Source organism: Trachymyrmex cornetzi, unplaced genomic scaffold (assembly GCF_001594075.2).
Source record: "Trachymyrmex cornetzi isolate Tcor2-1 unplaced genomic scaffold, Tcor1.1 scaffold949, whole genome shotgun sequence".
Classification (NCBI taxonomy): Eukaryota; Metazoa; Arthropoda; class Insecta; order Hymenoptera; family Formicidae; genus Trachymyrmex; species Trachymyrmex cornetzi.
In genome coordinates this window covers 99,279-114,795 of record NW_017300299.1, presented here as the reverse complement: position 1 = coordinate 114,795, position 15,517 = coordinate 99,279, and the positions used below count along the sequence as shown (strand labels likewise).

Genomic DNA, 15,517 nt, shown 5'->3' with positions numbered 1-15,517 from the left:
TTTGATCCGCTGCATTATCGCGTGTAATATAGAAATAATTAATTCGCGTCAAGCAGCGTGCAATAAATTTCACGCTTTTACATCGATGAGACGGAAAGTGACACATTGTTAATAGCCATTCTAACAGCAACGGATCGCGTGTTTAGAAAGTGTAAGTTATATCACTGCCAAATCAATTTCAGCTTAAATATAAGAGGCGAGTCTACAAGATGCTGCATTTGGATGAGAAACAGCTCAAGGCTATGCACACTAGGACAAATTTACGAAGGTTATTGGATTATGTGCAAAGCAGTCAGGTCGAGAAGATCGCGAAAATGTGCAGCAAGGGGCTGGATCCTAATTTCCATTGTCAGGAAACAGGAGGTAATTCACATGCACAATTGCGAGAAAATTACAACATGACTTACGAGTGATAGAGCGTGATTTCTACCAATTCCATCTCAACGAGACATGCAAAATATTCATCTTGAGATAATTATTATGTAATCATTTTATTGGATTATTATTTTATGAAACTGAAAGTTGTGTAATATTTATATTTTATCATACAAATAATATATAGTATATACAAAATTACAGAATTAATTAAGATTAATATTTTATGTATTTTATACGAAAAATATCGCGAGAGCTCATTAAAACAATCACTAAAAATTTTCTCGATTCCAGAGACGCCTCTGACTTTAGCAACGACCTTGAAAAAACCGTCCAAGGTTATAATTGCATTGGTCAATGGCGGTGCTCTCCTGGACTACCGAACGAAAGAGGGCTTGACAGCGATGCACCGTGCTGTCGAACGGAACAGTTTGGAGGCGGTAAAGACGCTTCTGGAACTGGGTGCTAGTCCAAATTACAAGGATACCAAGGGCTTGACGCCGCTCTATTACAGTGTCATTTACAAGACCGATCCGATGCTCTGCGAGACGTTGCTTCACGATCATGCGACGATAGGAGCTCAGGATCTCCAGGGCTGGCAGGAAGTTCATCAGGTTGTGCTTCTTTCTGTAGATTTTTATTGGAGTAACAAATGGAGTTTTACATCGATACTGAAGATAAAAGAGTATAGGAAGGGCCAATATTTCTTACGAACATTCTTATATATAATTCAATGAATTTTTGATAAGATTTGATAATATTTCGTTATCTCTTTATTACATTAATAAGATTTCAACGCATCGCATACTTTGTGATAATTTTTTTTATAACAACTAGATTAGAAATCTAATCTTTTAAGGAGATTAATCGTTTTTTGTAAGACAAATTTCTCGCGTAAAGCGAGACGTTGCCATTACGAGTTCATTCATAATTTCTCGCATAAGAAAAAATATTCGAATGAAAACGTGCTGGTTACGAGTTAGCGAAGAATGCGGCTTGAACTCCATTGAACAATTTCCGCGCCTAATACGCGCCTACTCTGCCGTATGCCTGCAGGCATGTCGCAACAATCTGGTGCAGCATCTGGACCACCTGCTTTTCTACGGCGCTGACATGAACGCGCGCAACGCGTCCGGTAACACGCCGTTGCACGTGTGCGCGGTGAATAACACGGACGCCTCGTGCATACGTCAGCTACTCTTCAGGGGCGCGCAGAAGGACGCGCTCAACTACGCGAACCAAACACCGTACCAAGTCGCCGTGATCGCGGGCAACATGGAGCTCGCCGAAGTCATCAAGAACTATCAATCGGAGGAAGTTGGTGAGTTATGAACGTCGCACGAAATGTAAAAAATCGAGTTCTTCCGCGATGAGTAGGAGAAGCGAGGAATGCGGGGGCGCGAATATCCGGACGCAGAAAACTTGCTTTCCCCCCCCCCCCCCGTCCATTCGCGTTCTTGCTTCTCTTTCTATTTCTCTTTTTCTCTTGAACATTGTTCCGTCAGCTCGTTGCTCGCGCAACGATGATAACGCCGAGCGGTGATCGTCCTTCCGGGATCACAAATGGGACGAACGGGCTTAGAAGACGGATAACCATAATCTCGTTACTCTCGACAACATTTTTCCATATTCAATCGCCACACCCGCGAAAAGTATCAGCGTGGCTATTTGATTCTAATCCCCTCTTCACGAACGTGTACCGTTTATTAGATAAGTTAAAACTCTGCGCCGAACATCAAGAGTTAGCGATGTAGAACACGACGGGTCTGGGGAACTTTTCTAATATAATCCGATACAATCTCTGCGATCGGTTCGATAATTGAAACGATTCAGAACCTTGAGAATAGTAGTTAATTATCGTGATGTCGTTGCGATTATTGCCGATATCGTGTATTTTGAGACCGATGTCTACGATATCTAACAATATCTGCAATTAGTTTGTTGAAATAAAGCCAATATGGCGCCGCGATCGTGCGACGATAAGGTTCACAAATGTTATCTGATAAGAAACGAGATCGTGGTCTACAAAACATATGTGTTTTTATGTGGCATTATTATAGTCGAGCATGGCATGAGCATGTGCACGCTGCTTTTCCTGTAATATAGAGGTAGGCATCAGTAGGTAGTAGTTTCTCTCGTATCGTATTGTAGTTACTTAGAGGGTGCTTCTGGAATTTTGTATATTACACGCGTGGTGCGTTGTGAGCGTGACGTATGTGTGTCAATGTACCTCTATCTACCTGTGTCTGTGCTGTGTGACGAGTAACGTAAAGATTTATAATCATTTGTCATGGGATTTTTGGTGGTGATGGTCGTGTATGACGTCGAGTACATTTGTGATATCGCGAAGAAGTAACGACACTACCTCTTGATAGATTGCTTTCCAGTAACTAATGGTACTGTATTTTTGGTTCACTGTCGAATGAATCAGTGTTGCCGGATCGGAAAAGCTCGTATCTTCCCTATAATCGACAAGTGTCAAACTTTAAATAAATAATTTTCTGACTTTATAATTAACTAATAAATTAGTTGAGTAAAATTGTCAAATTTTGGATTAGAATATTCTGTTGCATTTTAAAGAACATTTAATCATTACATTTGTTTCTGAGTTATTTATATTTTACTAAATTTTATTTAAAAACGTTCGACAATATATGTAAATCGAACGTATTTTTGCGTTGTATGGACCATGATGACGTATTGAATTATAGATTTTTTTTCTGGCAGCATTGAATTTGCAAGAATGTCTTGACTAGTAATGTTTGGTAGTTCGAGATACGTTGTGAATCGACGTGGTCCCCGCGAGTCGTCGGAGTTTCCGGAGCCTGCGAGGAACCTGAAGAAGCACATTTCCGACGACTTGACGATGGCGACGTCGATCGTCTGTGCACATGACGTATTTCGACGAAATTTACCCGTAATCTCGAGCACATTGTATCGCACAAAACGGATACAACAGAACGGGGATGGAGTCGTTATCCTTGCGTGTGCTTTCTACAGCTTTTCCGTACAGTTTTTCTGTACAGGGTACCCTGGAATTGGTGAAAGTATTAACGTGTTATTCAAGTTTTAATACTTTATCACTCAAATGTTTTCGTCTTTAAAGTTAAATGCCCGAGTGGTTTTCCAATTTAGTTTATACTTTGAAAATAATTAGTATCTGTGATGAGTATTTTCGCCGACAACTCCATAAGACGTAACATGGTCGTACGGTTTCTTTCGTTGGTTCCGAGACGCCCTGTACATGTCGGTACTAAAACGACGAGTGCAATATCTGGTTGTCCGGGGTTACCCGGGGAGAAGCCAATAACCATCATCGTCGCCATCACGAAATAACATTGTGCGTGCGCGCGTGTATGCGTGCGTGCTTATGTATGCGACACGGCGACCGCTTGTAAGATCGCTTTGCAAAAATCCCGCACGATGATCTTCCGCGTCGGAACACCGGAAGATCGATAGTGGAGAATGGAGTCTTCGGAGCTCTTGCCGTAACTCTTCGTTTTAACAAACGTAATATATAAATCACGCGACTAACACTCGCATGTCGATTAAACGCGGATAATAACGACGCATAAATGCTGTCGCGATACTTAACGCACGCGTCGATTAAGTGATTTGTTCGATAGCTGTTTTGGTCACGAAACATTGTCCTCATCGTGTAACGCGCAGCTCTTTATACACGTGTAATTTATCCTCTTATAACCCTAGACAGTACAAGCGGTATTTATGATTTCGTTATTTATGATTTCAGAACTTTAAGGTGACATGATGTGCTATTAGATCATCAGGTTTTAAAAAAGAAATTTAATGAACCTTGAAAAAAATATCATAAGATACGATAAATTAGATTAGTATAGAAACGATTACGTATGAAATACATTTGATTGGAATCGAGAAAAGTTTTTAACTGTTTAGGGTTCAGCATTTCTAGCTCACGTTCTTTCCGAACGATCGTAATCCAAATGCAATATTAATCGCTCGATATGATTTTCATGTTTCGCCCCTGAAGACTCATGTCGACGCTCGTCTGAGAAGACAGCAGAACAAAGACATTGCCCGCGTCTTTTCTCTTGTAAGGCTAAGTAATCTTTTCTTTACTTAACCTTGCAACCCTTGCGATTTTCCAGTACCATTTAAAGGACCGCCACGCTACAACCCGAAACGACGCTCGGTGGCCTTCAGTGGCACTTCTTCAATGATGACGACGAGCTGCTCAGCGAGCAATTTGGGCACCCTCACCAGGATACCGTCCACCGAACAGCACGCGGTGACGTCTAGCGCCGGTGGTGGTACCACTGGTACCCTTACCAGAACCATCTCAGTGGAACAGTACTCGAGTATCACGCGAGTACCTTCCGCCGAGCAATACGCTACCACCGCAGCAGTGACCGTGAGTCTTAACCGAGTACCGTCCACGGAACAACCGTATCCACCACCTCCGTCGTCTGGCATACTTGTTCGGGTCGCGTCTGAGGAGAAATACGCGCCGCCTGGTGCTGTGCTTAACAGAGCCTCATCCGGCGAGCGATACGATGCCACCCTGATCAGAGTACCGTCCTCCGAGCAATACCCGACCACTAATACCCTGATCAGAGTACCGTCCACGGAGCAGTACCCAACCGCCGCGGTGGGCCTGACCAGAGTACCGTCCACGGAACAATATCCCTCCACCGGTGGTGGGATTACGATCGTCGGTCAGACGACCGAGTCGAGCCATCACGGAAGCCTCGGCAGAGTACCGTCCGTAGAATCGAGCAGAAACGATTTACCGAGAATACCGTCCGAACAGAACGGCCACCGACTGACGTCGGAGTACCAGAGTCCAAATTCCTTGAGAGATCCTAACGTGAGGTAAGCATAGACAAGAAAATCGTGCGCGAGCGCCGCCGATCGCTGGACAAAACGCGATTAAATCGCGTGTTTAAAGCGAGAGCGGACATGTGGGAGGGAAGAGAAGACTCTTCTCCTCTCCCGGGGAGATTCATCAGAATTCGACAAAGATAATTCTCGCTTCGAGTTCGGTCGACACTCGCAAGCAACAACGTTCGTTCGGTACGCTCGCGCGGTCACCGATGCTTCACCCTGATCAGGACCGATCCACGTGTGGCTGACTGGAAAAAAAAAGAAACGCAGTCTCGCCACGCGAATCTTGGTCTTGATCGGCGCGAAGCGCGATTGATCGCCGGTGTACCCTAAAAGTTGTACGCACCATTTCAAGATTGCCGAGCGCCGCGGAGAATTATTCGAACTTGAGAATGGAGGGTCTGACGAGACTGCAAGAGCACCGACTCGAGCTGCAGCATCGCCTCGATATGCATAGATCGCAGATGGAGATGCCGCCATCGCCGTCACCGAGCAGCAGGAGTTTAGCACCTTTCAGCTCGGCCAGCTCGAGCTTGTCCGAAGGCAGCAATCAGCCGTCCGGCGAAGACTCGGCCAGCATCGTCACAGGTATACACTATTATTTTCTCATTCTATCCCCTTCAACCCACCCTCTGCGCCCGCCCTACGATGGTGAGGGGACCAGAACAAAGAAGTCTGCTCCTCAATGATCCACGAACGAACAGCGAAAACACGAACATTGGTAAATATCCCGGATTCCACAAGAGAGCCAACTGCTAAAAATATAAGGAAGCGGACGGTTGTTTCTTTTGCTCAGCATATCGCGCTTAAAATGACGGACCATTGTCATGATGTATGTACCATCACCACCAAAAACCGGCGGCGGTACGCAAAGGTGGTCGAGCGATACGATGAGAGAGTTAATCGGACGATGGCTTTGATGGTTCGTGCATGCTTCCGTTTTTGGTGTCCCCCGAGGATATTAGAGATCCCGAATTGATGGCTCCTCCTTGCCAATCCAGCGAGCGAGCTCGGCGAGGTCTCGCTCGTGGAGAGACACGTTGCGCTTATTTTCATTAGCGACCGCATTTTAGGATGTGATGAATGTGACGCGACTGGCGATTTCTAGAGCTCTTTGCCGTCGTAGAGCACAATCTATAGGCGAATCGAATTGAGTTGATTTTTCTGAGGTCGAGTGCGCTGAAGTTTTGATTTAGCGTTACAAGAGTTAGCCGTTTTTTCTTTTCCTCTCTTTCTCTCTTTCTTTCTCTGTCTCTCTTAAGGATTTCGATTTCTTGCATGGCGTTTATCGCTCGGTAAAGCGATGCGAAGCACGAGACATCACGCTGAGTATATCCGATCGTTGTCGATTTTCTAGACAAGAGCCTCGGCGACACGGCGTCTGACGTGATCAGCGACAGTTCCGGGGTGGGAACCTCGCAGTCCGACACGACCAATTCATTATCCATTCCCGGCACGACGGTGGTCTGCGTGGAGAACTACAGCAGCGGGATCACCAGCCATCTGACTATCAATCAAGGAGACATCCTTGAAGGTACACCACCAGGCAAATCCAACAAAATGTACTCCTCTCGTCGTAGTTGACTTCGACGTCGTAATCGACGACGACATAATGTTGCTCGTTCGATGTTCCATGATATTCCGTTTTCCCCATTTGATCGACATTAACACCATCATTAACACCATGTTCCGTATAATTGGGACGACAGCCGTCTCACTCTGTCTCTCTCGATTTCTGTTTTATAGGTAACGACCAGAAATATTTTTTTGATTGCAAGCGTGTTTTTGTTTCTTTATTTTTAACAGTCACCGGTGCGACCGACTGCGGCCTCCTGGAGGGGGTCTTACGCGGACAGGGTACCGGTTTATTCCCTGCGCATTGCGTTCAAGAAGTCCGGCTGCGCCACACGAATATACCTCTGGGTCCACAACCCGCCAGGGACGGACGAAATCGAGTTCTGGGCCGTAGAGAATCGCAACACAAGTACTTCGCTACCGCACCTAGATTAAAGAAACCGTAAGTTCCACGCTCAATCATTTTTAACTCGTTCTTAATGAAGGATACAATAATGACTTTGAACTCTCAGTGTCACGTCGGAGCCTCGCACTGTTGTTCTTCATCGTTCGAGGAAAGGCTTCGGCTTCGTGTTACGTGGCGCCAAGGCTACTTCGCCACTAATGGAACTCACGCCGTCAGCCAAATATCCAGCATTACAATATCTGGATGATGTCGATCAAGGAGGTGTGGCTGACTTAGCAGGTCTCCGAAAAGGAGATTTTCTCATTCAAGTAAGTTTATAGATATTAATTTACTGCTAAATATACGATAAAAATTACTTTTATTTCTAAAAATTGTAGTATATAGAATTTCATAATTGTATATGCTTTAAATTATATTACACTTTTTTCTTACGAATACTCAAGATCAATGGCGAGGACGTAACGACGGCTTCGCACGAACACGTGGTCGATCTGATAAGGAAATCGGGAGAGTTGGTGCGAATGACCGTGGTCTCGCCGGTGATCAGTCTTCCGAATTCCCAGTCGGCGGCCGCATTGCCAACTAGTCAACCGATTCAGAGACAATATGCTACCTTGCCGCGCAAGGGTAATAACAACGTGGTGATCGGCGGTACGCTTGGCAGGTCTCCAGCTCCTGTACCGCCTCGAAGAGATCCGAAGACAACGCTAAGCGTGGGACGAGCGAGAGCGCGATCAATGGTCGCAGGATTAGGTAATAGACCGAATCTGGTGTACAGTAGGCATTGTGAGACATTCGTGTTATATATTTTAATGGTTCCGTGTTTGTGATGTGTCTCTCGTAGAAGGAGGAGGCGAAAGGGACGATCGCGACGAGATAGCATCGACTGGTGCAAAGTCAAGTAGTGCGGAATCGATTCACATGCCGCAGCAGCCATCAACTGGATCGAACACCGGTCAGAACACACCAGTACAACCGAGAACAGCCAGCATCCGATCGCGTCCGACCTCCAGCAGAATCACTGCCGCGGAACTTGAAGTAATTATTTATCATCCGCTTGCGGCACGCGCGTCGAACATGCTCCCTCTCATTTTCTTTCGCTCGATCACAGAATCTATCCGTGCGCTCGTTGTCCTCGAATTGAATGGCATTGTATGCACGAGACGAGACCGAGGCTTCAGCTTCGTCCTTTAATTTCTCTTCCAGGAACTATTTCAGCGACAGCAGGGTAGCGCCGGTGGTCAATACAGTTCGTCCATGATGAGCTCCTCTCACTTTCAGACTACTACTGGTCAGTCCACCAAGTCGCATCCGTCGTCGCCCGCCAAGACCGGCAGGGTGTACGCGAGCGTGGCGGAGATGAAGCGCAAGGGCAAAGTAAGGATGACCTGCCACTCAGTTACGAGCTCGCACTCGCCCTCTCGTTCGCGTTTTTCTTTTTAACATTAACCCTATGGTTAACAGTAATAGCCCTTCGATGAAAGCTGCCCTAGATAATAGCTATTAACTTGTTTATTTGTTTGTTTGTTTGTTTGTTCATCTCATCCATTAGTAGTTTGATCGAACTCTTCGACATCCCTTTAGACAACTTATATTTTTAATCATCCCATAGAATCTAATAGACACGTTTCTTTCTCACTACTTATTTTCCTCGTATCATACCCATCGATAGTAATTCGTTGACGCAACGACTCGACGGTTAAGGAGATTACCCCGTAAGAAAAGTCTACCAGAGTCGTCAAAGTCCAAAAGTCGAAAGCGTCGTTCGGCGTTCGGTGAACGCTCCTCTCTTTGGGCAATGGTAATGGTGGCTGTTTTCTTTTGCACGTGTGTTATAGTTTGCGCGTAAACCGGTGCGAGCGCACAGCAAAGGACGGTCCTGGTGCGGGCGAGATGACGAGGACTACTACTTATATTACTGATCGAAAATACTTTGTTTCTAGCTCGTCCATGGCTTGCATGATTTCAGGTGACTAAGCCATTTGCTAAATGAAAAGAAATCTGACGTCCGCGAGGGCGTTAGGTGCCACCGTTCAGCTTCGTGTTCACGCCTCAAGTATGATTAACTAATTGCCGCATTTGCATTTAACCAAGTTAAGCGATTTTGCTCAGTTTTTTAAGTCGCTTTTCAGGATTGGTTCTATAAGCATGGAAGGCTAATAATACGTAACTACGTTCTTCGCAGTATTCAACAATATTAACACTTAAATGACATTTTGCTGAGACAGTAATAGTAGTTGATCACGGTAGCTTGGAGTTCACGCTTAGCAGAAATATGCTTCTACCCTTGTATCACATTTCTCCAACGTCCTTTTACTGTTTGTTTCACTCTATTCCTCGTCCCTTCACGAAATTTTAAATTGCAATTTTGTATATTCTTCACGCTCCAAGTTTTTCAAAGTTAGCAAGACGACAACGTCGGCATTTGCAAGTCCGTACGAGCCTCTTGTTCTTACGTTTGCAGTCGCAATCAAGAGTACGCTTCTTTGGTGGCTTGGGCGGCGGTTCCGATCTTCACAGGGACTTCCATAGCACACCGGATCTCAACGTGCAAGCGCAGTCGTCGTCCCTTCTAGCGCCCAAGTGTCATAGAAGTCAGGAAGACGTAAATGCTCTAAACGGTAGAAATGGGCTTCCACCTCCGAATCATCCGCCGCCACCTCCGCCGGTTGGACAAGTCATCAAGGTAAATGTTGGCGCAAACGTGCCAGACGTCGTTACGCCAGCCTCGGTTTATGATAATATGGCGCACATCCAACAAGTCAAAGGTAATGATCATTTTTTTTGCCAACTTTATTTTAGAATTCCCCTTCATATTAAAATAATTTATTCTAGGTTTTGATCAAAATAAGTATATCTTTAATACAGTATAATATTTTCATTCTTTCAATATTTTGTTGCACCATGAGATAAATATTGTTATATTTATTACACGCAGAACTCGCAGCAGCTACAGTCGATGGTATTTATGGAGTGATGTCGAGTTTTCGGCCGTCGAATAGCGCAAAGCTGTACGCCTCGCCGGAAGATATGAAGACTGTTGGATATCGCTCGCGTAGTCTACCGGCTAATCGTCCACATCTGAGGAAGTCTCACAGTCTACGCGGCACACCGAGCAGCACGACATTCAAGTCGACTGGCAGCCAACAAGCACTGAATACCAATATCAATATGAACAGTAACGGAAACAGTAATAATTCGGTCAACAATCAGTACGCGCAACCATTGAAGACCACCAGGAGTCACAGCACGGCTGGTATTCGTGAGCGAAAGAAGAAGACTGTCGTGAGCACCAGCTCGTCCGTCACAAACCTTTCGTCGATCGCGTCCGGCGCGAATGGACCCACACCACCTACCTCGGCGCCGCCAATCCCCGAGCCAGATTACAGTCTGTCGGAGTCGGAAAACGATGAAGGCGAGGACGAAACGGATGAAGATGGCGAATCAGAGATTGCGAAGGAGCTAGAGAAGGCGGCGGCGCGAGAGAAGCTGGAAGCAACGCGAGAAACGTCGGGCAACTCCAACACATCTGGCTCGAGTTCATCGGGCAGCGGTTCGCTACCACATTCGTTTAGTGTCGAGGAGATTCAGAAAGTGCGCACGCAGTTAAAGTCATCCAAGAGTCATCCGAACGATTTTCTCTTGCAGCAAACGCAGCAATCGCTCGTCGAGGACGGCGACAACAGCTCGAGCGGCGTCAGCTCAGACCAAGATGTGCCGGTGGGTCCACCGATGGGCTTCGACGACACCGCTGCACGGAATCTGGCTAATCAAGAGAGCAACCAGCACTCGATGCCGGGAGGCACTCTGCTAACCGGCGCCAATCCGATCGAAAAGGAGAGCAATCAGACCAAACGACCAGGCTATGGCGGCAGTGGTTTGCTGACCAGGCACGCAGTCAGCCTGGCGCAGTTACCGCCTCCGATCGAAGCTGATGCCGAAGAGCAGAACAATGATCTCTTCGTACCGCCGCCGCCGGAATTCAACGCCGGTCCGTCTGCCGGCGGCCAAGACCAGGAAGTGGTGGTGTTCGCACCTCCGCCGCAGTTCTGCGACAACAAACAGCAAACACAACAGCAGCAGCAGACAATGGCGCAGAATCGTGTCAAGATAATCGGCGCGATTCCCAAGGTTACCGGGAATCAGGTGAAAGCGTCGGGCGGTCGATTACCGTAGAGAGAAAACCACAAATCGTAGGATGAATGATTTATTCGTATATTACTTCCTGATGGGCGAGCAGAAGAAAATTTTTAACACATACATCGCGATTTCGAAGTCAATATATTTAGAGGCTCTCCGCCTTTTCGGTAGTGATCACCGCGCAACGGGCGCACTAAATTTAGACTAAACCGCGACGATCCGCGCGAGCGTATATAAAGCGCGATCGCTTGGACTTTTTTCCAAGAGTAAATCGTATTCTAATCGAGCGTCTAGGAGTCGTAGGAAGTATACCGAGAAAATAATTGAGCGTGTTTTTACCAAGTAAGTTTACGAGTGTGAGCGTACGTTCGATTGCACTACAATAGAGGATTGGTTTGTCACACACGAGCACATGGTCGATTATAAATTTATCCATCACCAGCCTGTCCGTGAGTGAGTCGACAGATCCGCAAACCGATTCGCTGCGTCGTAGAGAGAACGTGAGCGGCCTAAGGGCACGAAAAAGAGCGGATATACACACTCTGGCGTAAGAAGACGAACAGTTGAGATGGAGATAGAAAGGAAGGAAATGCATTTGATGCGTGTACGCGTGCGTGAGTTGTGAATGTGCAATGCATATCGGTTTGTTTTTCATGTTTCTATCGAACTACGAGGTGTTTTAATACTTTTACACGACACGACACGACACTCTTCGCTCCGAGAACATGAAACTGTTGAGACAATTTTTGCAAATCGCCGCTTCTAAACCAATTTTAAGCAAAAGCACTACAGCAGTCTCACTTACTCTCGATCCCCCTCTAATCCGACGAAGCATCGACGGTGACGATTTCAGTGACGATGACGCGAAAATCACGTAACTGATTAGTTGTTAATCGAACAAGCGCGGTTTTTTAGTTTCTCTCGTGTCTAGACACTGCTCAAACGCCTAATCACAAAGCTCTACTCGCGAAGTCATTAGAGATTCTTCCTAGTTTATAATTGCAAATATTATTAATATTAGTATTATAATTTTATTATTATATTAATATTATTGTTAGAACATTGTTATTATAATTATACGGCGACTATAACGCTCCACTGAGGAATCCTTCGAGAAAGCGTAGCCGCGTGACAAAAGGATGTGCAGCACTATACTTCGTTATAATGCACCATCATTACTCCAGCTTGTGTAAAGTAAGTCGTACTCCTTCCATCCATGTGAAAAGCTTCCTTGAGCCGGAAAACTTTTTGTTCATACATCACTGTCAAATATGAATGCAAATCAAAATCGTGCGGGCGAGATATCTTTCGCAAGCATGAAATTGATGAAGCTCTTTAACGATTGGATTGGATTCTCTTCGCACAAGCGCGCGGTCCAAAATCTTCTTGCAAATTAATTGCAAATATTTACACACACACACACACACACACACATATGTATACACACTGAACCTTCTTGATTATCGTTTCTACGCCTTCGCGAACGCTGGGCAAAAGCAAAAATCGCATTTTGTGCAGCACAAGTGCGAGCGCGCGTGAGTCGCCGTGTGGTTTTTAAGATGTGGGAGAGGCCGAGTCAATCATACATTTTTAAATGTTCCTTCGATATACTTCATCGTCGTCGTTTTTTTTTTTATACAAGCAGCAAGATTCAGCACAGCGTAAATATCAAGTATATTCTTGAACGTTCTTTCATATTATATGTACAAATGATCCGCGAGATATTTTGATGTTTGTATATTTTTATATTAAGATATTATTTTTCAGAGAAAGATACGAAATTATTAAAATAATTATAATTCATCTAGAGAGAGAGAGAGCGCCGTTTGCGCATCATATCTTACATATTTATCCTTTTAATTTTCTTTTCTAAAAATGATTTTTTCAAGATTTAATTTGAATATTATAAAATAATATTTAGTTAAGAATATAGAAAGACGGTATTATACTTAATATCCACAAATCGGAATATCATAAGATATTTGGATACTTTAATGAATACGCGCGAAACTATTCTGTATCCGATAATACACATCCGATGATGTTCACTAGATGTATACGCTGTGCGGAATCGCGTATTATTTGCGAGATTATTTCCTAAACTCTTGCAGGTCAGCGAAAAACAATATATGACACGCGTGCATCACGACGGCTCGTACAATGCAGCAAACGGAGAGAGATCGGCTGAGAGACGAGGCTTTATTTTTCTTTGCCGTGCACGTGGCGCGTGCGGCCACGTGGCGTCCCGTACGGAGTGCGTGCACGTCAGCTACGTGGACCAGGAGATACGCTGAGCGCCGAGCACGGTTTGCGGCCGAGATTATATATATATATTATATATATAATTACGACATTCCTGCCAAAAGTAATATAGTAGTCTTATATATCAAAATTTACGCGAGAGAGTTAACGAATTGCGTTAACACACGATGACGCGTAAGAGGACACACTTTGTAATCTAGTTGTTCCCTCCACCTCCCTGTTCCCTTCGTTTTTTCTTCCGCGTCGTTACGCGTGATCGATCATGATCCCTGAGGCACACGCGAAGAATCGGGATCCGAGGATCACTGCTGTACGCGCACGTGGATGATATCTTCCTTGTTAAAACCTACCAGTAAAGTATTTATATATGTATAGTATATGTATATATATATACACACACACACGACGCGCAACACAGGGCTGTTCCCTACATGTGACGAGGACTAATCGGCCACGGAAAATTCGAGACGCGATGTCTCGGATGTTGTGAAAATACCGTTAAAATCACCGGTTCGCAAGATTGCGATCTCAACGTGAGGACTAAAACACGCCGCAACGTGAAACTTGGCGATTTTTAATGGTTCTATCGGATTAGTTAATTCCTTCTGGGGAGCTCTCTGTCTCTCTCTCTCTCTCATACTCGGGTTCAATTCCCGTTATCGATTAATTCGCGTCTCGTGGGGAACGCAACATGTGCGATACAGAGTGTCTCGAAAAAGGAAAAAGATTTTATTACTTGCCCGCGGGAAATTTTAATAAGTAAGTATTCAATGCTAAGTAGTAAAATCGCGAACGAGTAAATGCAAATGAATATAAACAATCGATATATTGGTTTTGTATCATTTGTGCTCGATCCGCTCGATGATACTCCAAATGTTTGTTATATCCACTGTTTAATATCCCTGACGAAACTTTCGGTAAGAAAGGATCGGCGAACATTTTACGAAGGAATATATTCGTACGTGCACTTCTCGTGACACTCTGTACACCACACTCTGACGTGAGAACGGCAAGTGCCAAGGAGAGCCATCGAGAGCCGTAGCTCGATAATCGTACTGCGACCGACTGAATTTTTGGACCCACTCTTTATTATCGTCTAGCATTCTTACGTTTAATCTCGCTCCCCTACTCATCCTCTTCCTCCTGTCCTCCATCTTCATATTTCAGTTATCACTATCATTAATATTATTATCAAGCAATTACTATTAGTATTTTGTATTATAGGTATTGTATTGTAAATTGCAAAGTACGTGCAATGTTTCGACGATGAATAATAATCAATCATGTTCAACTAATTTACCTGAGGTTCTCTTTTCACCTGGGACTCCGGAAGATGTACGCACAGAGAGATGAAAGATCCTCCTTGATATATCCAGTCTCCGTCCCAATCAACACATCCAATATTATGCAATTCTAAAACTTAATACCCACAGAATACAAATTAACAGTAACGTTACATCAATGTTATAATTTTCTACTCAACAACATAACGTATAATGCCTTATATTACATTTATATTGTTGTGTGGAAAATTGTAACACTGCGATGTTATGTTACTGTTAGTTTGTATCAGGGACCCGGAAAGGTTTTCTCGATTCGGTTCCGGTTCCGGTTTAATAAAATATCAAATAAATATTCCGGTTTCAGTTTCGGTTTTTTTTTTACCAGTAAAGAAAACCGAAACTGTAAAAATTACGGTTTTTTAACAGTTCTCTTTTCGGTTCTACTTACTTAATTTTATTTATTCCTTAAATTTGTTCTATTAAAAAGAAGGGGAGGAGGGAGAGGCGAGGGGGGAGGGGGGAGAGCGTGTTCATCCGTTCAATCTAGAGAGCCTAGTCGAAAAGAGGCGTCAATTGATCACGTGACTCTGAATAAAAATTACGTAAACATTAT

At 44.5% G+C, this 15,517-nt stretch overlaps 1 protein-coding gene across 1 annotated transcript in view; it reads left to right on the top strand.

The window, feature by feature from the left end:
* Prosap (SH3 and multiple ankyrin repeat domains prosap) overlaps nt 1-13,074 on the top strand; it is a gene marked incomplete at its 5' end in the record, with an annotated part of 36,074 nt that extends 23,000 nt beyond the window's left edge. Inside the window, 13 exons of the mRNA XM_018520962.1 lie at nt 183-363; nt 670-989; nt 1,432-1,696; nt 4,503-5,226; nt 5,594-5,826; nt 6,596-6,772; nt 7,045-7,255; nt 7,326-7,527; nt 7,663-7,972; nt 8,064-8,257; nt 8,426-8,596; nt 9,684-9,987; nt 10,158-13,074. Of these exons, the coding sequence (XP_018376464.1) occupies nt 183-363; nt 670-989; nt 1,432-1,696; nt 4,503-5,226; nt 5,594-5,826; nt 6,596-6,772; nt 7,045-7,255; nt 7,326-7,527; nt 7,663-7,972; nt 8,064-8,257; nt 8,426-8,596; nt 9,684-9,987; nt 10,158-11,395 (4,530 nt within the window). The remainder of the gene's footprint in view (nt 1-182; nt 364-669; nt 990-1,431; nt 1,697-4,502; nt 5,227-5,593; nt 5,827-6,595; nt 6,773-7,044; nt 7,256-7,325; nt 7,528-7,662; nt 7,973-8,063; nt 8,258-8,425; nt 8,597-9,683; nt 9,988-10,157) is intronic.
* Between the last annotated feature and the right edge of the window lie 2,443 nt (nt 13,075-15,517).